This window comes from Schistocerca serialis, chromosome 5 (genome assembly GCF_023864345.2).
Source record: "Schistocerca serialis cubense isolate TAMUIC-IGC-003099 chromosome 5, iqSchSeri2.2, whole genome shotgun sequence".
NCBI lineage: Eukaryota > Metazoa > Arthropoda > Insecta > Orthoptera > Acrididae > Schistocerca > Schistocerca serialis.
Genome location: NC_064642.1, coordinates 71,221,700 through 71,247,732, shown reverse-complemented (window position 1 = coordinate 71,247,732; position 26,033 = coordinate 71,221,700). Strand labels below are relative to the sequence as shown.

At 37.0% G+C, this 26,033-nt stretch overlaps 1 protein-coding gene across 5 annotated transcripts in view; it reads right to left on the bottom strand.

Moving 5' to 3' along the window:
• The window catches only part of LOC126481493 (protein phosphatase 1B), a 243,577-nt gene that overhangs the window by 71,248 nt on the left and 146,296 nt on the right, over window positions 1-26,033 (bottom strand). For 3 of the 5 annotated variants that reach the window (XM_050105276.1, XM_050105277.1, XM_050105275.1), the window contains 2 exons: window positions 15,538-15,592; window positions 12,333-13,936 (listed from right to left, as the gene is read on the bottom strand). In XM_050105276.1, coding sequence (XP_049961233.1) covers window positions 13,895-13,936; window positions 15,538-15,592 — 97 coding nt within the window. In that variant the 3' untranslated portion in view covers window positions 12,333-13,894. The other 2 variants (XM_050105279.1, XM_050105278.1) reach the window with 2 other exon arrangements.

Sequence of the window (26,033 nt, the reverse complement as noted above, 5' to 3'; positions counted from 1 at the left end):
CGTACAGAATGGCGCACCCACAGACTGCGTTGTCTTCTATATCTTTCACATCACTTGCAGCGCCATCTGTTGTTGAAAATTGTAACTACTGTAATTCGAAAGTTTGTCCGCCTGAAAATGTACTGTTGTCCCAAGCATATTGCAACAAATGGGTGTATTTCTATCGCTGCTCGTTTTTATTGCTGTTTCAAATATACCGGTCATTTTTGAAACACCCTGTAGATGTGACATTGGATGCAAATTGTGACCAGCAGTGATAGTGGTGCCCCATGTTGATAGTTTACTTTTTTAACAAAAAAGTCACACAATGGGAAAACTTCTAAAATGGTCTGATCAATGTTTTATAGTGTTATATCTACACTACTATATAAAAACAAGTCATTGTCTAATGTTTGATAAATCTCAAAAAGTACTTGACTGATTCACTTCAAATTTCTACAAGACATTCTAACATATATTTAGACAGAGACAGGCTATACATAATTAACGTATATAATGTATAAATATGAATGTGGTGCATAAAGGATAAATTTTGTTACCAGAAACTTTGAAAAGTTCTTGAGCAATTTACTTCTAGTTTCTAAATGATACTCTAATAAACATCCAGATAGATATATGCTGTATATTTTTTTAAAACAATAATGTACTGGTCATCTGTTAAAACCGACTGTGAATAAGAAAATGTTGTGAAAATTGGTATTTGTTTTCTTCTCCACATTCAGTTTTCACAGAAAACAGGGAAGTTGTATTGATACCTTATCGGCTTGCGATTAGAATACTACTACATGAATATGCGCCACACTATGTGACACAAAGGGTGGAAATATATGGACAGAGTCCGAGAGGGGGAGATTAAGTTGTAGATCTAATTTCCATAGAAATAGTAATTCTGAAGCACTGCCGGGTTTGCTAGTACCTTATACAAAAAAAAAAAAAAAAAAAAAAAAAAAATACATAGAACGCTGGATTTGTTATTTTACTTTTAATGTTTTATTATAGTGGAAACTGTTTCATTCCTTGTTATTTATTTTCTTACACTTCATATTTGATGTTGTTTTTCTTTTTGAGATATCATTTACATTATGTCCCTTTTTTTAAGAAGAAATAGTCCAGAGACAGAAGAAAAATTACAAGAAACATGTTTAGTATTGAGGACATCAATAAAGGTGTATTTATATATTTATTTATGCAAAACACTGCCGTAAAATGTAGAAATAAAATGAAGGAAGCAACTGAAACATTTACTGACTGAGTTACTTTTTATAACTCCACATCAAAAATACTGTATATATTAAGAATTTTGTTTTACCTAGCACTGGAGCAGACTTTCATCGATCCATCACACACTGATGAGCCAAAGAAACTGGGGCACCTGCCTAATATCGTGTAGGGCCCCCACAAGCCAACAGAAGTGCCGCAATATGATGTGGCATGGACTCGACTAACATCTGAAGTAGTACTGGAGGGAACTGACACCATGAATCCTGCAGGGCTGTCCATAAATCCGTAAGAGTACGAGAGGGTGGAGATCTCTTCTGAACAGCACACCGCAAGGCATCCCAGATGAGCTCAATAATGTTCACGTTTGGTGGCCAGCGGAAGAGTTTAAATTCAGAAGAATGTTACTGGAGCCACTCTGTAGCAGTTCTGGACATGTGGGGTGTCGCACTGTCATGTTGGAATTGCCCAAGTCTGTCAGGAAGCACAATGGACATGAATGGATGAAGATGATCAGACAGGATGCTTACATATATGTCTCCCGTCAGAGTCGTATTTAGACATATCAGGGGTCCCAAATCACTACAACTGCACACGCCCAACACCATTACAGAGCTTCCACCATCTTGAACAGTCCACTGCTGACATTCAGGATCCATGACGTTGTCTCCATACATGTACACGTCCATCTGCTTGATACAATTTGCAACAAGAATCATCCAACCAGGTAACATATTTCCAGTCATCAACAGTCCAATGTCGGTGTTGGTGAGCCCAAGCGAGGTGTAAAGCTTTGTGTCCTCTGAATGCCCATATTGATGTTGTTTCATTGAATGGTTCCACATTGATACTTGTTGATAACCCAGCACAGAAATCTGCAGCAATTTGTAGGAGGGTTGCATTTCTGTCACGCTGAACGATTCTCTTAAGTCGTCGTCAGTCTCGTTCTTCCAGTATCTTTTTATGGCTGAAGCGATGTCAGACATTTGATGTTTTACTGGATTCCTGATACAATACACTCGTGAAATGGTCGTACAGGAGAATCCCCACTTCATCGGTACCTCCGAGATGCTATGTCCCATCGCTCGTGCGCCGACTATAACACCACATTCAAACTCACTTAAATCTTGATAACCTGCCATTTTAGCAGCAGTAACTGATCTAACATCTGTGCCAGACACTTGTTGTGATATACAGGCATTGGTGACCACAGCGCCATATTCTGTCTGTTTACATATCTCTGCATTTAAATATGCACATCTAAACCAGTTTATTTGGCGCTTTAGTGTATAACGATCCTTGTAGTGGGGACATTCTTTCAGTGGTCCTTCACATTAGGGGTCTAATTGTGAAGGCACACACTCTTTGATCTATCATATGATGGGTCTTAGTGTTACAGGGTTCATTTAGTGACACCACACAGATGAGTAAACAACAGTGATCAATGCTAATTGGGTGGGCAGGAGGATGCTGGTGGGGTGGACAGTAGGATGTATACCTCATACATAACGTACTGGATGAGGGCTCTGTACTCACGCTTTGGCTTAAGGCTTTCGAACTGAGTCAATGTCGGGCCACGAATGTTTTGTGCTGGCTCTTTGCAACATTGGCAATCTGAGAATGCGGTACCTGAATGTACTGTGTCCATTACGAAGTGATTGTCATGCTGTGATAAACTGGTGAGGACACGCATAGTGCCAGAACTGCACAAGGAAAGCTGAGCCTGTACCCTTTACATCACCATTATACTGACGGCTGTTGATGTGCTGTCCATTGGTCAGACATTGTGAACAAATGCATGCTGCAACAAGAGGAGCTGCCATCTGTTGGCCAACAGTATCTCACCAGTTGAGTGTCTGGGTAAAGCGTTAGTTTTAAACAGACTACACCAGCTAAATCCAATCAACATGGACAGCACCTATGAATGAAGAACCACCTCAATGAAAGTCACTGTGCACCCACATTCGAGCTACAGTCACATAAACGTGATGTATAACTGGAACAGATGACTGCTCTGTGCTCTCATGATACAGTGTTGAAGTACTAGCATGTCAGGTCACTTTATTCTTTTATTCTTCCAATCCTTTAGTATTCCAATCTCCAATACAAAATAAATTTAACTACTTTTATGGTAAAAACAGTGGAGCTCTACACCTACATTTAAATCTATATTCTACAAACCACTGTGAAGTGCATTGCAGTTGGTCTTTCTCAATAGGTAGTAGGACAGCTACTTGTTCCACACATGTATGGAGAACAGGAAGAATGCTTGCTTAACCCATTGTATTACCATGTCGCAGTTACACATCATACCATTTCAATCTCCATAAATAATATTTCTCAAATCTTAGAAGACGAAACTCACAGTGTTGATGTGTTCCAACATTCTCAGTTCCTTTCTAAGTTCTCAAAGATTCTGTCAAATATCTCTGCTGCAAGAACTTGTCAATTGTTTTCCAAGAATAAACACATCTTAAGTCGGCTGCTTCTGAAATGTGACAAATCAGAGAAAAGTGTTACGTAAAACTGAACTGACACTATATTTAACAGGTATGCTTCCATTTTCCAGATTCTGATAGATGTATTTGGGAACTTATAAAGTTTTACAATTATGATTGAAGTTATTCCTATGTTGCAGAAAGGCATAAATATGGTCCTTTTCTTTTTAGAGAGAGAGAGAGAGAGAGAGAGAGAGAGAGAGAGAGAGAGAGAGACTATTTCACTTTAGTGACAACAGCAATTTGCTTCCTACTACAGATCCTGCCCATTAAAGATTGTTTAAAATGAGATGCTTTGCTAAACAGACTAAATGAAGCATTTGGTACAGTGCCCCTTGAGCAATATTAGGGTTATAATAAGAGTTTTATGCTCTGTGGTGTATCATGGTTTGCCTACAAGTTTGAGGCTGAAACACACCAGGGAATTTTGTAAGTGGCGGAGAACCAAGTATGGGAGTTTCCTGTAATATTGTTGTACACTTGGCTAGGAATATCTGAATTACCGTCTGCTTTTTGATGATGTCTTCACATCAGTTCCTTTGTTGAATTACCTGTATCAACTGGGGAACCTTAGCCTTGGTACTTTTAGAAGAAACCGAAATCCACACTCTAAAATATCAGGCTTGAAGAAAAAAGGAAAAGGGGATTGGGAGAGTATCTAGGTGACATCAGTGGCGCAGAAGTCTCTGGGTTCATACAAGGGATAGAGAAATAGCAAATCTGCGCACAGACATATGACAGAAGTGACACCCAAGCACCTGACCACATTCGAAGTTCTGCAGAGCACCCCATTCTGCTCTCTCACAATGTCTAATAACTAATGAGTTCACTGATATGGAGTACCTGGCAGAAGGTGGCAGCACAATATGAAAAAATGTATGTTTTTGGGGGTGTCTAGGTACTTTTTACCACATAGTGTATGTAAAAATTATGCCGATGTCATAATGTTTCAAAAACTACAATGTACACTTTTTTCAATAAAAGTTGTGTTCTTTGAAAGAAACAATTTTTTAAATTATTTCTCCCTCATACCATGTCTACTGAAGGACATAATTTTAACTATGTTACTAAAATTTAAATTATTGAGGTACAAAGAGTTAAACATCTCTATGCATGCTGTTATTAGCCTAATCTTGTCTAAGACAGGAATGAATCGGGATTCTTTATTGCTCGATTCCCTACTTCAATCTGATCATGGAATTTTCTAAGTAGGCTTTCATGGAATAGTTTGCATGTATCTTCAAGCAACGAATGATTCAGATTTTTCAGCATCTCAATGAGGCTATCCTACAGGTCAAACAATGCTGTTACCCTTCTTTGTATACGTTAAGTATCCCTCATTGAGTCTTACTTGGTACAGCTCCCAAAATTTACTTAATGAAGACACGGTTGGAGGCATTTGGGAGATAAGATAATGAAGCATGATCACTTCTTTAAATGGCAAATAAAGGGAACACATTGTTTAATTGGATGGAATGTGTACTGTTGAAGGAACTAGATGGGAATTTGTAATTAGAACACTGTAAAAAATTGTATGTATAATTTATTAGCAACTTCACATTTGGTCCTGTCCCCTCTGTGGCTATTTTCCTCTGAGAACATTCTTCCTTAGCACATGAATTTAAAAAATATCCAGCAGACATCTGCACAGTGATGTTCCAACTTATCCCGTGTGTGTTCTGAATTAATTTCAGTTCTGCTACAATATGGAAGGTAGGTTTGTTGTTTCTCTCAGGCAGATATCTGTGGATTGCTGGATAATCATTATCTGCCACATAAGACAGAATGACTGATTTGATGGCTTTGGCCTAGTTTGCATGGGCATTCAGTTTTACACTGTATCTTTTTCCTCTCCTTAATGACTACCTGTCAACAGTCTTGCCGCAGTGGTAACACCAGTTCTCGTCAGTTCACTTAAGTTAAGTGCTGTTGGGCTGGGTTGGCACTTGGATATGTCACCGCCTGGATCTGCCAAGTACTGTTGGCAAGCATGCTGCACTCAGCCCTTATAAAGCCAATTGAGGAGCTACTTGATTAATAAGTATAAACTGACAATGACTGGGAGAGCAATGTGCTAACCATATGCCCCTCCATAACCACATCTGTGACAGTGCCGAGGATGAGACAGCGGCCGGTCGGTACCCTTGGGCCTTCGAGGCCTGTTTGGACAGTTTTTGTTTTGTAATGACTACCCACCATGTATTCTGGAACATACTGGTTAGTTTTCTCCACATGTGGCTGTGGGAGTGTTGTGGCTGACCGCCACCTGCTGACGTCTTCAGCCTTTGCTGGGTCTGGAGGAAACATCCGTCTACATGACAGTCTCCTCTTTCCAAGTGCACTTCCAGGGACAGCAGTTTGTTTCAGACCGACTATCTTTCTTGACACAGAAGTGAATGTCATTTACAGAATACTTGCAATTTGATAGCCTCATGGGTCTTCTTAGTTTTGGTGCTGTAATTACTTAATGACCTTTACATATTGTAGTTTTCTCATTCCCCCCTCAAACCCTTTAATGAAAATCAATTAGTTATGATAACAGGCAACAATTTCTGGAATCATTTATGCAGATATGAGGAAAAGTATTGTGCTCCTTTTCAATTTGCACATTTACTTATTTTATTACATGTTACTTGACCTTTTGCAAGGCATGGCAAGATTACCATTTCACTACTATGTAGATCACCTTCCAACATTGGAAACCAACTTTAAAATGTGCTTTTGACAATGATAGCTGAAAGAAAGCTAATCATTCACCCTCTTCTTGTTAAGCTTTTTTAAACAGACTGTGACTGCATTGCAGGTAGATAATACACACCTCAACAGAAGTTTCGAATACTATCGTAAAATGTTGTCTACAATAATACAGGTCTCATTGACCTACGCGCTTCATGCATTATCCAGTTAGAGTCCATATACTGGATGGTGTTTACTACTGGCATGCTTTGTGGCCACTTCCCAGTTGTGGCCACTTCCCAGTCATGTAAACATACTGCTGCCACAGCAGCACACCGCGAGCAGTCCAGTATCGACAACAACTTTGTTCAGTAGAAGCAGGCAACATTTTGATAAAGTCAGGATAGTGGTCTTACTTTCAGCAGGTCATACACAGCAAGATGTTGCCGATCAGTTACGTCTCACTCGAAGTGCTATGTATAAGGTGCGGAGAAACTACAGAGAGATGGGAAATGTGAATGGTAGAGGCACCCAATATCGACTGCCAGAAATATTGGAAATGTCTTCTCCTGGGCAACAGGGATTCATATCTCAGACCAAAAAGTGCTTAGAAGATTGTATCAGGTGGTATTCATTCCACAAGATCAATGAGACATTTGCACTGAACAAACAGAACTGACACAATCTAAGGACCTGGGCTCTTGCACATGAACATTGGACTGCTGCACAATGGAGAAATGTCACGTTTGCTGACGTGACAAGTATTCGTTTTGTGACCGGAGACTAGATGTGTTAGGGTCTGGAGAAGTGCCAGATGACACCGGGTTCGCCGATACTTTCAAGAATTGCATCAGTTTGTGAGTGGAAGTGTAATGTTCTGGGTGGCAACAATGATGGTACAGCAGACACTTCTGATTACCATCTACAGCAATTTGAAAGGTACCCGATACCTCAGAGAGGTCCTACAAACGATTGTAAGGCCATACAGACGTGAAGCTGGTGACAACTTCATCCTAGTAGATGGCAATGCGAGACCACGCCGTACTCTAGCAGTGTCTCGGTATCTTCAAAGATGCAATATCGACTGAATGCATTCGCCAGCACCATTCCCAGACACGAATTCAATTGAGTGGGTGTGGATCCTGTTGAAGGTGGCCATTGCACAGTGTCCGAATCTACCTGACAATCGTCAGGACCTCACGGAAACTGCCATTGAGGACTGGGACCCCATATCCCTAGACAAACTTGACGGTTTCAACCAGAGCATGTCTCACTGAGTGGAAGAACTCGTCTGTGTGGGGACGACATACTCACTACTCAAGACATAACCATTACCATAAGGTAAAGATTTTTCACTGTTTTTGTTTTCAGAATGAACACTTAGGAGAGTCCTTCCTTTGTTTTCTAATGATTCTTTTGTAGCCAAACAAAATCGTTCATGTTTTCAGAAGGAATTAAGCTTATTTTGTTAATAAAGGTACTGTACGAACTTCAACGATGTACTATAACAAGTCATTGTAGTAAGCACTGTAATATTCCAAACTTTTGTTGAAGTGTGTGTCATTTCAACTGGCTCCCTTTCTCTTTCTCATTTTAAGACCAAGAAAAAGCTTTGCAAAGCAAGGAAAATCTGTATTTGCACATTTGTAAGTTTACAAGCAACATAACACTATCAAACTGTAAACTTGGAGAAAATTTGCATGTTAATATTTGCAAGCTTGCAGTCTGACAACGTTATTCACCTGTGATTCGATGATTAGTTGCAGGCACTGCACTGATACAGGTTGCATATGTGCCATCTAATCTATTTATGTGATGACCATACTTAACATATTACAAGATGCTTGCTGCAAAATGAGAGACTAATTTCACATTGCAATAAATATTTGATAGCTGCACACAGAAAATGAATTTTTAAACTCGTTTCCCCAGTGGTGTTCAATGAAACATGTCATAGGCTATCACAATCATGAGCAACTGTTAATGAGATAACACCCTGGATTAGCCAAGTTCTGAAAAGACTTGCAATTTTGTTCTACCTTTTGGGACTTATGCATCTTGTGTAATTTTACAGAAGCAATAAATGTCACTAATCTACTGAGCGTTTGTGAAAATTGTGGTGATGCAAAGAATCAACAGAATAAATCTCACCTCTGAGAATGTGTTGAACAAAATACTGCAATGCCTGAGGTTAGTTCTGCATGGTGTGTCAATACCGGTTTTTTACCAAGCCCTCAGCTTTAGACGAAAAAACTTTCAGGGAGGGTACCGAGTCCATTAAATGGACACAACCTGTTTAATTACTACGATAAATGACACCACTTTAAACAACCATTGATTACCCCAGATACTGACAAATTTATCCAGCATGATAGTTAGGTCTGTACTTTCAATTAGAAAATATTCTGCTAAAGTTCCTTCTTTGTTACTCAATATCATATTAAGACACAATGATGTCATTCATAGATTATTGGATATCTCTTATGTCGTTATCATAATGATGATGTCTTGATGATAGCAAGATTTCTCTTCCACTAGCTGGTTCTATGTTCTTTTTATGAATCCTCTTGATTGTCATTCTGAGTATCATCTAATCTCTATACTTTCAACAAACAGCTCAACACTTAAAACTACGTATAGGCCTACAGAAAATTCTACAAAATCATTCATCCTTCAGTGTACCAAGCAAAAAAGAAAATGATTAAATGTCCCCCCTCCCCCCACATGCACACACACTCTTTTTGCGAAAATTATTAATGAGAACATATATTTTCTTTACCAAAGAGGACAACAGATGACTGAAATGCAGAATAGTATACAAGAATAATCACAATCTAAATCTCTCCTCATTTTCCAATAAATATGGATCACTTCTGGTGAATAAAGAATGACTAACAAGATGGACCGCCACTCACCTTTATGATGTAGTGTTGAATGGCAGAAAGCCACTAAAAAGTATAAATGAGCTTTGATTCTTCTTTTTCTTTGGAAGAATAAATTTAAACAAATATCCGTCCTTTCTTCTGTTGACACACCAGAGTACGTAAGTAGTTATTCTTGGCGATGACAGTGTACTGAAATTTCCCGGCAGATTAAAATTGTGTACTACCCTGAGATTACTTCACAGACCCCCCACATTTCACAGGAAATCCTCCTCAAAATTGAGCAATCAAGGTACATCTCTTCACCCACCTTCACAATCTTAATTCTGTTCAAACAAATTTCGGGCTTGCAGTCAGTTGTAGGTTAATTTATCACACGATATTTCGACTGGGTACCTGCCAGTCGTCATCTGGTGAGCCATCGAAGATGTCGAAGAGTTTCAATAGCTCACTAGAAGAGGATTGCTATGTGCCAGTTGAAATATCGCATAATGAAATAGACGACGAACAGTTGCAAGCCTGAAATTAGTTTGAATGTTCAATTCACAGGGAAAATTTTAAAATTCACAGTCTCAATTTTGCTAGCACATCTCTCTTACTGTCTGAATTTCATACAAGTTCTCTTGCAACCATTACTGGAATATTATTCCTGTAAGAAAGGTGACTGCAGAGAATGGCTTAACCATAATCTAAAATTTGTTTCCAGGATGCAGCTGTGTGTACTGTTATGTACCTTCCTGAGAGATTAAAACTGTTCACTGGGTTGCAACTCAACTCTGGACTCATGCCTACCAGGTTATGCTCTTCTTGGCCATGCTACACAGGTAGGACGACAACCAATTTTCAGCTGTGTGTCCGATGTGTGTTTTATGTGCCTGAGTGGATGAACAGCTGATCCTGAATTCGAAGCTACTTGTCATTATTTTCATCAATTACTCACATATTCATCTTTGTGAAATCCTATGCACCTCTACAGAATTCACGTGTAGTGATAACACAGTTTACCTGCTTGGTCTGATATCACATTTCACAAATAACCTGTGTATATCCACACAAGAAAACAAAATATTTAACTAAAGTCTAATATACAATAATAAAAAAAACCAAGAGTTACTAATAGTTGTTCTATTTTAATGAGTACAGTAAAATTTATATACATGTAACCTAAAATCACAGCATGCTAACTATTGAAATTAGCAGAAAACAACTGGTAAGAGTAAAGTTGGCAGGGGAAGGCATATGCATAAAACATTACTAAAATTATCTTATTATTAGGCTAGTGTGGGAGTACATAATGTCTAAACATCACTTGTGCAATGGAGAAAAATTAGAAATTTTATTATGAAACATTTTGCATTCCAATAGGCACAAGGAGTCCTGTAAAGTGTCTCATACCCAATAACTCTGTGAAAATATAGGAATCAGAACATATTTTATAGAAAGTACTACTAGAATATTTTTTTGATTGACTCCAGTCTCATATATGACCTCGATGTTTGGTCCTTTCCCCCAGATCAACCTACAAACTCGCTTCTTATAATTTTTGTCATATAATCTTTACAAGGTTTTGCTTTCTGTCAACCAATTTACTGTCAGATACAAATTTTAGGATTGTGTAGACAAAATTTCATGCATCATTTATCACTATGAATCAAAATACCATACGCAACCATGAAACAACTGGAGATTAGCCAGGTAATGCTAAGGATTTGTTCAAGTTTGTATCAATGTCAATTTATCACTTGCTCCCAAATTTACAGAAAAGAAGTTTCTTGATTTTGAAAGTATAGAGACCGTTATGCAAGAACCACGTATCTGTAATTTCAATTCTGTTTTGAAGGAGGAGTAATTTTCTACAGTCAGAGTTTATAATGTAGAGTCATTTTAACCAATAAAAAGAGACAAAAATATAAAACTGAAGTTTGCATGGCTTAAAAACTTATGCTGTATCTGATAAGTTCCACACAACTTAAATGCAATATATCAGATATGATTTGTGACAGTGCCATTTTCTGTTATTTCAAAAATTTAATTCTGCAATTTGTGTGTTAAAGAAATATTGTACTGAAAATCACAATTACTCCCAGCATATGCAGAAGTCATATACGATTTGCCTGAACACAAAAATGTTTGTGTGTAATGACATATTAATCCTTTTTCTTCAATGGTCCTGAAGCGAAAACTATGTATATACAACTGGGGACTAATTCCATTTATTTACTGTATATAAAAAATCTTTTACTATATTTTCACAAAGCAACATCCTAATATTCCATTATTTGGACAAATGAAGATGTCTCAACATGACTACACTTCCAACCACATATTAAAATGATTTCTCGGGAGGTGGGGGATGCGCTCCAGAACGCTTGCAATATATGCTACACTAAAGTGAGTTATGTCGATAAGGCCACAGATAAAACGAACACATACACAACATGAACATTAGCATGCTACGAAAAAATTTACAAGACTGTAAGCTACCCAGCTTATATATGCAACATGGATGCACAATGAACACCAAGAAACTGAATAGTGGATGTTAAGCACAAAAAAAGTACTGAACTTGCCCTTTAACTGCTTTGAATCAATGAATTCTGCATGCATAGGTTAGAGTGATACGTCACTAATGAGGTTTTGTTGAAACAAATGCAAAACAAGTCCGGAGTAAAGTGAAGCAAAATTAATTTGCATGTGCACATACTTTCCTTCAGTATGGTCGTCTTGAGCAATTAGCGTGGAAGATGGCCACACAAATACAACTTCATTTTTCATTTATGAACTACATTTTGACACCTGCAGCAGCTGAATATACTTTCTTTACAAAGGAAATATATCTCACGAAACAACAATATAATCAATAATAAAAGAAAAAAGTTCTTGCTAAGGTTACTTTACTCCCTGGTAAAACACATTAAATACTGTTTCTAACTGTGATTCTCTACCACAACATAGCAAAAATTAATGTGGCTGGTGAAACAGTTGTGAATAAATGCGTAAACATATTGTTTTAAGTTACAAAATCCCAACTCCCACAGTTCTTCATGCAAAAAGACAGTTTGCTTCATAAGAAAGAAAAATTTTATAATTTTATTAAAGTACTTGAGTTCAAAGAAATCCATTAACCAAATATTATTTATTATATTTACTGTTCATATGTAACTGAGGCCCACCTTCAGCAGATTATACACTGATTTCAGAAAATGCTCAAACGATAAACAAATTACATAGAATATAGAAAAGTGATCACGATATCGAAGAATGCTCTTCGAAGATAAGGAGGTAATCTTTCTCACCCACCTTCAACTGTTAATGCTATAATTTTGTATAATATAATCTCATTATCAACATGTAGCCAATTATATGTGGTCAACTTCCAATTATCTCCTTCCTAAATGATAATAAATGTTATCGATATCTCTTCAAATATTATAGGCCTGTCAGTCTCATTAAGAATACAGTTATGATGAAATTAAACTATTGCTTTAAAAAAAAAATAAATAACCTTTAAATCTGCAACAATTTTAAATGTTTGAACTAATGATGTAGATGTTAGAAACTTTTAGCTTGCATGACAAAATCAGCAGTACTTGACACATTGATTGCATAAGCGACTGAGGTAACCACTAAACTTAATACTTATACCTATTTGTAGGTTTTATGTATGAAAATTGACTACGAAAATAACAAACGTGACAAGTCAGTATTACCATTCTAATTTTCACACAAAAATATGTACATATCTTTCAACATGATAACACAATGTACAAACAGAGTAAAGTAAAGGAATAATAATAGCAGTAGCAAGAATATTAATAATCACAATAATAAACAAGAACAACAACAACTTCTTCAAAATCTCATTGTGTAAGCAATAAAAGACGAGGAAAGGACTAATTATTGACATACATTACATGGAAACTTCAGTTTTCATAAATAAATCATTCACACAATAATTATAAACTTAATGTATGTTCCTAAATCTACAGCACTTGCAGGGCAGGGTGGAAGTTTAGTTTTAGTTCAGCCTAAAAAAGTACCTTTACTGGGAAAATATCTATTACAACATTTTATATACAGCTTTACTGTCTTCAACATATACTTTTTATGTACATTAACAGACCTATGAAGACAATGCACAAAAAGTGTGTTGTGCTTACTAAGACATATGACATTACAAACTGCAGTATTCCACATCAGTTAACCAAAACAATATGCTTTGTACAGAAAAGTTTTCATCATTTGTTCTAATACGTCCTAATACACCAGAGATTAAAAGGAAAACCACTACACAAACAACTGATATTTGCAGATGTACATTTCCTTATGTCTATCTTTTTGCCTTTTGCACAGTACTCAATGGTACATAAGTCAGATGACAATCCAGGAAATTAACATGAAACAAAATATTTCTCAATACTGCAAGATAAATCTTAAATGGAAGATTCTTCTCTGTTTTCACATAAGATAAACTTCAGATGTTTTCAAAAAATATTCCTCTGTTACAGCCATTACATTTACATTAAATTCTCATATTTTCTTGCAAGGAAAAAAAATAATGGTTTGAAGATTCATGAAATTAAAATGACACAGACCAGTAACAGTTTAAGAAAGTCACCATTATGTTTCGCTGACCCCTCTTCGCTGGGATTCAGGAGAATTCTGGTGAAAATAAAAGTGAAACTTTAGTCTGTTCTGAGAAACAGTCCAATGCTACATATATTGGCTGATAAATTTTATGCCTTTTAAAAACTGATATTTTCACATAGCACATATGGGAAAAAAATATAGCTAACAGAAGTTGTGAGAATAACTTTTAAAACATTAACCAAGAGAAAGTGTTAATAAAATGGTAATATATCAAAACTCATGCTGACATTAACAAATGAGTGGTGAGTATGCTTAGCAATTTTGCCAAAATTGCTCACTCCAGTTTCAGTATTACTGCACACAGTAAAAAATACACAACACTAATACCACATTCTATTTCAATGTTTACTCTGCTTAAGACAAAACAAGCTGAAGCCTAAAATTCTGGAAGGCCCAGAATATTATCTGTGTCTCAAGAAATACCCACTGTCTCATGCTACATGCAAAGACAAGGTCACCCACTTATCTCAGAAAATTTTACCTCTTCCCGTAATATTTTCCCAGAAATCACAAAATTAAATACCCATGTTTAATCAAAATGCTCATAATTGAAAACATAATATTATTCTTGAATACACACAGTAAACAATGAATGCCAGAAAAAAATTCAGTTTCATAATGTAAGGTTTCGAAGTCTATATAGATCCATTGCAAGCGATGTGAAAATGGAGATTAAGCATGTAATCAAATAATTAATTTGATTGCCAAATGGAAATTCTTACCAGCACTGTCTGTTTAATTACTTTAATTTTATGTAGTTAATATTGGAAGGAACGAGGTTTTTAAAATAATACCTTTACAAATTAATGCAGGAGCTTGTGTTTGACAGAAATTTCACAACTATTAGAGAGTTATGCGCATGTCAGAGACAACAAAAAAGAACAGCTGTTGGACGACATTCTGGTATGGGTGATTTAAATAAGGAAACACCAAACACAACACATTAACTGCATATGAAAAACTGTTCTACTGCTCATCTTTGATGATCAGATGTTGCGCTCCACTTCTTTCCTAGGCCCATCGACAGCCACAAAATTTAAAACTTTTCTCTAGAATTTGGCTGGCAGGATTTTCTAATCTTCTCTCCGTAATGGCTCAAACAATATAATTATCTGTGACATACCCATCACATCATAAAACAGAACACTCACCATTCAGTTATTAGCAATGTTAAAAAATAGATATAAATAAGCAAAAATGTTCAAGTATTATTAGATAATTTGTACAAAAAGTCACTTAAATTTTCTGAAATTTATTGGAGTGAAACCTTTTAAGGAAAAAAGCAGAGACAATGTAAAATTTTATCTACAAAGCATACTATAAGGTAAAGTATCACAGAGAAATAAAAAGTACATTTTTAAAACATCACAGTCTCTAAGTTATTTGGTTATATTTAAATGTATCAGACCATGCCATCATGCTCATTTGTAAGAGTGTGGTTGACATGAAGATGTCAATGTTGAAAATTTTGACAGATCACATTTTGGAAAGCAAAAAGATTTTGTCTGTATATAAATTACTTTCTTCAATTAGACAAGAAATAGAAAGGGCACTGACTTAGGTTATACAAAAGACAAAGGTCAATAATAACAATCACTAATACTTAGACTTACACTGTCAGCATTGTTAGGACACAGTTTCTTGTAGACGCTTTCAATGAAGTTCCTCCTGTAAACATAAAAAATATAAAATTTCAGAAAATGAATTTATTTACAAAACAAGTTAAGAAATTTGAACACAAACAAAAACTGAACATTCAGGCTGCTAATGGCAACAGGGGGTGGGACTGGAGGTATCCAATAGTCCAGCACAGCATGAGGCTATGGAACGTAGCTGAAATGCTTCGTCAATGAGTAGCTCACAACAGTGCGACAGTGCTGCTGGTGTTGATACAAAGCAGAACGATAGCAACTATAAATAAAATAAACATTGCATTACTACCACAACAACAGTTGCCAAAGTTGACATTTTGTCAGAAAGGAACCCAAGGAATTTTGCAGAGCGAGAAAAAAGTGGTGGATGAAATATTAGTGTTTCGCAAGATGAGTCAGTGAAATTTGTGGTGTCTCATATGCTTGACTGTGCGGGCAATGTACATGAGGATTACAACGATGATGATACATGCCTAACAAGTGAAAGTAATATTGAAACAGGTGTTGAGTCATGCAGTTAATCATCCTTTACAGACAGAGAGCCATATATCACATCTCCAGTGAAATGTCATAAAGGGCAATCATTGTCCAAGAAGCAGGTACTAAACATAATTACATACACAGATCATCATCAGCACCGTAGTAAAAAGCAATTAAGAACAGACTTCAAATAAGTCTGCAGCAATATTATAATCAAGGGAAGATAAGACACACTTGTTTCAAAAACTGGTGTTTGCACATTTCTAGGATGCTCGATAAATTTACAGGATGTGCATGATGATGACCTACTACATTATGCACATCAAATTGATGGGACATAGATTACAGTGATTTCAAGGGAAATAGTGAATGATTTCAAGGGAAACAGTGAACGGTTTGCATAACTTAAACAGTTCTACAGAATTGGAAGACACAAGATAATAAAATTTCAAATGTAGCCTCAACATGATGCTGCACAGCAACCTGTGGAATAGGCCCCAAAATTTGTAAACTAAACAAACTTATCCTACCATTCTGAATGGAATTTGTTTTAAATTCTGACTATTCAGGATTTGGAGAGGAAATGCATATGAAAGGAAGGTTAACTAACAACAATGCCTTAATGCATTAGTATACAATTATGCCAACTGTTAATCTGGATAGTAAATTGGCTGGAAAGTTATTTATTATGCTTCAAGAAGTTTGGGAAGAGTAGTAGGTGAATATGGACTGGGGAAAAGGAATGAAAGAGCAAGCCACCTGGTAGAATTTTGCACAGAGCATAATTTAATCATAGCTAACACTTAGTTTAAGATTCGTGAAAGAAGGCTGTATACATGGAAGAGACCTGGAGACACCAGAAGGTTTCAGATAGATTAAAGTTTTAGGAACTAATTTTTAAGTTGTGAGACATTTTCAGGGCAGTAGGAATTTAAGGAGACAAGGTCTGGGTAACCTGAAAGAACCAAAGGTTGTAGAGAGTTTAAGAGAGAGCATTAGGGAATGATTGACAAGGGGAAAGAAATTCACTAGAAAAAGAATGGGTAGCTTCGAGAGATGAAATAGTGAAGGCAACAGAGGATCAAATAGGTAAAAAGACTAGGCCTTGTAGAAATCCTTGGGTAACACAAGAGATATTGAATTCAGTTGATGAAAGGAGAAAATATAAAAATGCAGTAAATGAAACAGGCGAAAGGGAATACAAACATCTTGAAAAATGTGATCAACAGGAAGTGCAAAATGGCTAAGCAGGAATGGGTAGAAGCATATAACACCAGGGGTAAGATAAGTGACGCCTGCAGGAAAATTAAAGAGACCTTTGGAGAAGAGAGATGAACCTGTATGAATAGCAACAGCTCAGATAGAAAACCAGTCCTAAGCAAAGAAGGGAAAGCAGAAAGGTGGGTCTACACAAGGGAGATGTACTTGAGAGCAATATTATGGAAAGGGAAGAGGACATAGATGAAGATGAAATGGGAGATATGATACTGCGTGAAGAATTTGACAAAGCTTCGAAAGACCTAAGTCGAAACAAGGCCCTGGGAGTAGACAACATTGTTAGAATTACTGATAGCCTTGGGAGAGTTAGCCATGACAAAGCTCTTCCATCTGGTGAGAAAGATGTGTGAGACAGGCAAAATACCCTCAGACATTCATGAAAAATGTAATAATTCCAGTTCCAAAGAAAGCAGGTTCTGAAGGGTGTGAAAATTACCAAACTGTCAGTTTAATAAGTCACGACTGCAAATACTAACATGAATTCTTTACAGAAGAATGGAAAGACTGGTAGAAGCCAACCTTGGGGAAGATCAGTTCAGATGTAGGAAAATATGAGGCAATACTGGTTAAGGAATGGCAAACCTACTGCTGTAGCATATGTAGACTTAGAGAAAGCTTTTGACAGTATTGACTGGAATACTCTCTTCAAATTCTGAGGCTAGCAGAGGTAAAATACAGGGAGTGAAAGGCTGTTTACAACAGAAATACAAAAACCAGATGATAGTTGTATGAGTCTTAGAGCATGAAAGGGATTAGATTATATTATATTCAGTGTTCATTCCATAGATTCAAAAATGAGACGATTCTATGGGTGTGGAAAAAGTTAAAAAGTATAGCATAGCATAAAACACACAAAACATTTGAATATAATACTCAGTACCCTGAGGAGAATGTTAAAATATGTGAATACATTTCAGTAAACTGGAACTGCTAATATTTACAGAATTAATACACTGTCAAAATGAAACATAGTTACACACTTTTAATAAATTTATCATACACAAAATATACCTAATCTCAACTGTTGTGACCAAGTGCTGTCAGAACTGAAATGTAACTTAAGCTGGTCTAATAGCCCCTGTTAAGATACTCATCTATAGAGTACAAGGAGTTGCCTATCAAAAAGTCTTTCAAACTCTGTTTAAACCATGCTTTATCTGAAACCAAGTTTTTAGTGGTTGCTGACAATCTATTGAAAATATGCGTTTCTGAGTATTGGATCCCTTTTTGAACCAACGTAAGTGATTTTATGTCTTTACGTAGATTGTTCTTATTCCTAGTATTGATACTATGTATTGAGCTATTGGTTGGAAATAGAGATACATTACTTGCGACAAATTTCATTAAGGAATAAATATACTGAGGAGTGGCTAGAATATTAAGTTCCTTGACCAGGTTTCAACATGATGTTCTTGAATTGACACCACAAATGATTCTTACTAAACGCTTTTGCCCACTAAAAACTTTTGCTCAGTTTGATGAGTTGCCCCAGAATATGATCCCATAAGATGTAATAGAATGAAAGTATGCAAGTTTTTTTTATATTTATATCTCCTACATGTGACATAATTCTCATTGCAAATACAGACTTGCTTAGGTGCCTCAGCAGTTCTGTGGTAGTCCCTTCCCAGCTGAATTTGTTATCAAAGTGTAACCCAGAAATTTAGTACTGTCAACCTCTTCAATCTGTTCTTCTTTACATGTTACACACATGCTGGAAGGAAATCTCTTATAGGTTCTGAACAGTATATAGTGTTTCTTTTGAAGTTTAATGACAGTGAAGTAGCTTTAAATCATTTATTAATGTCAGTGAAAATTTGATAGGCAGCATTTCCAAATATGTACTTGATGTGCTACTTATTGCAATGTTCATATCATCTGCAAACAAAACAACCTTAGCATCTGGCAGTATATCAGAGAAGATCATTAATATGCACAAGAAAAAGCAACAGACCCAAGGTGGAACCTTGAGGAACACCACATATAATTAATTCCCAATCAGATGCAGACAGATTGCTTACTCCAGAGGTATTTCTCAACTTCACCCTTTGTTTCCTGTTAGTTAGGTAAGACTCGAACCATTTTGCTGCACTACAGGTGATACCATAATATTCTAATTTACTTATGAGAAAGCTGTGAGTCACACAATCAAAGGCATTTGTCAGTTAACAGAAAATGCCAGTAGCCTCTAATCTGTTATCTAATGAATTAAGTACATTCTCACTGTATGTGGAAATAGCCTTCTGTATATCGGAAGCCATAAGGAACCCAAACTGTGACTTGGACAATATGTTATTTGCATCTCCTTAAGCATGTAACTGCATATAACATATTGTCAATTAGAGGCTACTGGCATTTTCTGTTACCTGAAAAACGCCTCTGATTGTGTGACTTCACAAAAAATATAATTACAACATGAAATGCTCCCCTTGAGCTAATTTTTAATAGGAAAATACCTATAACTTTAAAAATAGTCTTGCATGGCATTGCAGTTTTGGAAGCACTGTGGCAGATGCAACGCCACTTTACACTCTGAGCATTCCCACATTGTTCTGCTTTGTATTTTGTATTTTATGCAAACTTTAATTTTTTTTAAGGCATTGGACTGATATGTTTTGGGAAGCAGTCCAAATATTGTGCTAGAATCATCTAGTGATGATTTTCCACATTTTTTTGTAATCCAGAATAGGACTTTTTTAAGCATTGCCTCTTTTACGTTTGTTCAGTAATCAACATGTGTTTCCTTTCTCTGACCATGTATAGTTCATTTGGATAATGGACATATTGAATAAAACCATAACTTGACACACAAAAAAAGTATGGTCCAACTTTCCTTCCCACGGAACTGACTCTTTATGTTTATGCCTGGTCTGCATTTGTTTCCAAGAGACAGACTGAAAACAGTAGAGCAAGGAGTTAATGTAAATTTTGATGTGTGTAACAATGTTGAAACAGAATGTATCCATATTGGAAAGAGAAAGGTTGCTAAAGCAAACAAATCTGTTGATCAATGACCAGTACTGAAAGTTGACAGAATTCTCAGACCCTAACAGTTAAGAGATCTGTTTCTAAACAGTAGCATTGAATGTAGATGTACAGAAAGTAGTTTTCAGTGTGTATGCAACGTTCAATGGAATTGTCGTTGAAAAATGTTTTTATGATCAAAAATTGTTTTTGTGTGTGCCACTGAAATAGCAAATGATGTTTTGAATAATATGATTAATGTTTCATCGAATATTTAAAAAAATAGATATAAGGGCAGGGAGTCACAGATGAGAGTATTAAAATCCTAGTGGTAAACTGCTGAAGCATTCACAACAAAGTGCCAGAGTTTGAAGCCCTCACGAAAAGCTCACATTATACTAGGTATAGAACGCTGGTGGAAACCTAAAATTGATGGTAGTGAGATTTTTGGGGAAAATTTAATTGTATATCCAAAGGATTGTCGCAGCAGACACGAAACTCAAATCCACTGAGATAGAAACTGAAGCTGCATGTGAGATTGTTTGGGAAAGGCTCAATATCACAGGTGGGCATAAATTATAACTGGATCCTGTTATCCCATCTCCTGAAGTAACTGAAAACTTCAGAGAAAACCTCATTTCATTTGCATGTAAGTTCCCCAATCATACTATAATCATCGGTGGAGACTTTAATCATCCAACAATTAATTGGGAAACTTTCAGTTTTGTTAAAGGCGGCTGTGACAAGACATGCTGTGAAATATTACTAAATTCCTCCTCTGAAAACCACTTACAACATACAGTTAGGAACACCATTCATGATGGATATATATTGGATCTAATGGGAACAAATAGACCTGACCTCTTTGAGGAGGGCCACATCGAAGACTAGTGTCAGTGAACATGATGTGATTGTGGCAACAATGATTACCAAAGGACATCTAAAACATGCAGAAATCTATACATGTTCAGTAAACTAGATAAAAAGTCAGTAGAGCTACAGCTCAATGAGGAACCTGAAACTTTCAGCACAGGTCACGAACATATAAAGGAACTCATGCTCAAGTTTAAAAGAATGGTTGACCAAGCACTGGACAGATATGAACCCAGAAGAACAGTTCATAATGGGAGAGAACCTCCTTGGTATATAGTCATTGTAAAGAAACTTCTAAAGTAACAGAGATTACTGAATAACACATGTAAAAAAAAAAGTAGGGCTATTGATAGAGAGATGCTAAATCAAATACAGTTGGCTGCCAAGAGAGCAATGCATGATGCCTTCAATGATTAACATAGCAGACCATCGTCAAATAACATTTCACAAAATCCTAAGAAATTCTGTTCATTATAATCGCTGTTAGTGGCACCAAAGTTAGTGTATAGTCCCTAGCGAATGATACAGGAACTGAATTGAGTATAGCAAAGCAAAAGCTGAAATGCTTAACTCAATTTTCAAATGTCCCTTTACAAACAAAAACCAAGCAGAATTTCTCCAATTTAACCCTCGTACCACTGGAAAGAGGAATGAAAAAAGTATCAGTGTAAGTGGTGTTGAGAAACTGTTGAACTGATTAAAGCTGAATTGTGCCCAGTTCTTGGAAAAATGCACAGGTCACACCTGTCTACAAGAAGAGTAGTAGAAGCGATCCACAAAACTACCATCCAATATCCTTGACACTGATTTGTTGTAGAATCTTAGAACATATTCTGAGCTCAACATAATGAGATATCTTGAACAGGATGACCTCCTCAAAGCCAATCAGCATTGATTTTGAAAACATTGATCACGTGAAACCCAACTCGCACTTTTCTCACATGACATACTGAAAGCTTTGAATGAAGGCAACCAGGTAGATGCAGTGCTCCTTGATTTCCAAAAAGCATTTGACTCAGCATTGCACCTACGCTTATTGTCAAAGTACAATCCTATAGCATATTATGTGAAATTTGTGACTGGATTGAGGACTTTTCGGTATGGACGGAGAGTCATCGTCAGATGTAGAAGTAACTTCGGTTGCACCCCATGGATGTGTTGCTGCTCACGTAGTATATTAATGACCTTGTAGACAATATTAATGGTAAAATCAGGCTTTTAGAAAATGATGGAGTTATCCACAGTGAAGTACTATCTGAGAGAAGCTGCATTTCAAAGTGGTGCAGAGATTGGTAACTTGCTCTAAATATTCAGAAATGTCAAATTCTCTACTTCACAAACTCATACAAATACCTTGGTGTAACACTTTGTAGGGATATGAAAGGGAATGATCACATAGGTTCAGTTGTGAGTAGATCAGGTGGTAGTCTTCGAATTATTGGTAGAATACTGGAGAAGTGCAATCAGAATTACTGGCAGAATACTGGAAAAGTGCAATCAGTCTACAAATGGGGTTTCTTACAAATCACTCATGCAACCCATCTTATAGAATGCTGCTCAAGTGTGTGGGACGTGTACCAGATAGGACTAACAGGCAATATTGAACGTATACGAATGGTCACAGGTTTGTTTCCATGGGAGAGTGTCACAGAGATACTAAAGGAATTGAACTGGCAGACTGATGAAGACAGGCATAAACTATCACAAGGAAGTCTATTAACAAAGGTTCAATAATCAGTTTTAAATGATTATTCTAGGGATATACTACAACCCCTCTACATACCCCTCACACAGAGATTGCGAGCATAAGATTAGAATAATTACTCCACACACAGAGGCATTCAGTTTATCATTCATCCCATGTTCCATATGTGAATGGAACAGGAAGGAACCCTAATAACTGATACAATAGTATGTACCCTCCACCATGCACCTCACGGTCGTTTGCATAGCATAGATGTAGATGTAACTGTGAACCTATTACTAGGCAGGAAGTTCAGTGGTCTTTACCAAGTTTTTTGAGAAAAAGTGTGTCATTAGGTGGCTCTTTAGTCTTGAGAAATGAGAAATCTCCAATACATCTAACATTCCCCTAACTTATAATTTCTATTACTTACCTGAAAAATACAAAATGTATTTTATGCATGTAAAAACAGTTTTGAATCCTTTCAGGTATGTCTATTCTTTTATGTCTGTATTAATAGAGGGAAACATTCCACATGGGAAAAATATACCTAAAAACAAAGATGATGTGACTTACCAAACGAACGCGCTGGCACGTCGATAGACACACAAACAAACACAAACATACACACAAAATTCAAGCTTTCGCAACAAACCGTTGCCTCATCAGGAAAGAGGGAAGGAGAGGGAAAGACGAAAGGATGTGGGTTTTAAGGGAGAGGGTAAGGAGTCATTCCAATCCCGGGAGCGGAAAGACTTACCTTAGGGGGAAAAAAGGACAGGTATACACTCGCACACACACACTCATATCCATCCGCACATACACAGACACAAGCAGACATTCGTAATTTGCTGAGCATGAATATAAACATGGACACTGTAAGGAGTGCCCAGGAATGGACTCACCAATTCGACATTTGAAGTACAAAAATACTCGTTAAAATGGTTACACAAACTGAGCATCAAACAGTGCATGAAAATAAAAATGAATATATTAATAGAAATGGATTTCATATTATGAAATGTAGTTTGGTGTGCTGGAACTGCGAACGGCTGAAAGCAAGGGAAACTACAGCCGTAATATTTCCCGAGGGGATGCAGCTTTACTGTATGGTTTAATGATGATGGCGTCCTCTTGGGTAAAATATCCTCTCCGGGCAGGGACTACTCAAGAGGACGTCGTTATCAGGAGAAAGAAAACTGGCTTTCTACGGATCGGAGCGTGGAATGTCAGATCCCTTAATCGGGCAGGTAGGTTAGAAAATTTTAAAAGGGAAATGGATAGGTTAAAGTTAGATATAGTGGGAATTAGTGAAGTTCGGTGGCAGGAGGAACAAGACTTCTGGTCAGGTGACTACGGGGTTATAAACACAAAATCAAATAGGGGTAATGCAGGAGTAGGTTTAGTAATGAATAGGAAAATAGGAATGCGGGTAAGCTACTACAAACAGCATAGTGAACGCATTATTGTGGCCAAGATAGATACGAAGCCCACACCTACTACAGTAGTACAAGTTTATATGCCAACTAGCTCTGCAGATGATGAAGAAATTGAAGAAATGTATGATGAAATAAAAGAAATTATTCAGATAGTGAAGGGAGATGAAAATTTAATAGTCATGGGTGACTGGAATTCGAGTGTAGGAAAAGGGAGAGAAGGAAACGTAGTAGGTGGATATGGATTGGGGCTAAGAAATGAAAGAGGAAGCCGCCTGGTAGAATTTTGCACAGAGCACAACTTAATCATAGCAAACACTTGGTTCAAGAATCATAAAAGAAGGCTGTATACATGGAAGAAGCCTGGAGATACTAATAGGTATCAGATAGATTATATAATGGTAAGACAGAGATTTAGGAACCAGGTTTTAAATTGTAAGACGTTTCCAGGGGCAGATGTGGACTCTGACCACAATCTATTGGTTATGACCTGTAGATTAAAACTGAAGAAACTGCAAAAAGGTGGGAATTTAAGGAGATGGGACCTGGATAAACTAAAAGAACCAGAGGTTGTACAGAGATTCAGGGAGAGCACAAGGGAGCAATTGACAGGAATGGGGGAAATAAATACAGTAGAAGAAGAATGGGTAGCTTTGAGGGATGAAATAGTGAAGGCAGCAGAGGATGAAGTACGTAAAAAGACGAGGGCTAGTAGAAATCCTTGGGTAACAGAAGAAATATTGAATTTAATTGATGAAAAGAGAAAATACAAAAAGGCAGTAAATGAAGCAGGCAAAAAGGAATACAAACGTCTCAAAAATGAGATTGACAGGAAGTGCAAAATGGCTAAGCAGGGCTGGCTAGAGGACAAATGTAAGGATGTAGAGGCTTATCTCACTAGGGGTAAGATGGATACTGCCTACAGGAAAATTAAAGAGACCTTTGGAGAAAAGAGAACCACTTGTATGAATATCAAGAGCTCAGATGGAAACCCAGTTCTAAGCAAAGCAGGGAAAGCAGAAAAGTTTAAGGAGTACATAGAGGGTCTATACAAGGGCGATGTACTTGAGGACAATATTATGGAAATGGAAAAGGATGTAGATGAAGATGAAATGGGAGATATGATACTGCGTGAAGAGTTTGACAAAGCACTGAAAAACCTGAGTTGAAACAACGCCCCGGGAGTAGACAACATTCCATTGGAACTACTGACGGCCTTGGGAGAGCCAGTACTGACAAAACTCTACCATCTGGTAAGCAAGATGTATGAGACAGGCGAAATACCCTCAGACTTCAAGAAGAATGTCATAATTCCTATCCCAAAGAAAGCAAGTGTTGACAGATGGAAGATCAGTTTGGATTCCGTAGCAATATTGGAACACGTGAGGCAATACTGACCCTACGACTTATCTTAGAAGGTAGATTAAGGAAAGGCAAACATACGTTTCTAGCATTTGTAGACTTAGAGAAAGCTTTTGACAATGTTGACTGGGATACTCTCTTTCAAATTCTAAAGGTGGCAGGTGTAAAATACAGGGAGCGAAAGGCTATTTACAACTTGTACAGAAACCAGATGGCAGTTATAAGAGTCGAAGGGCATGAAAGGGAAGCAGTGGTTGGGAAGGGATTGAGACAGGGTTGTAGCCTCTCCCCGATGTTATTCAACCTGTATATTGAGCAAGCAGTAAAGGAAACAAAAGAAAAATTCGGAGTAGGTATTAAAATCCATGGAGAAGAAATAA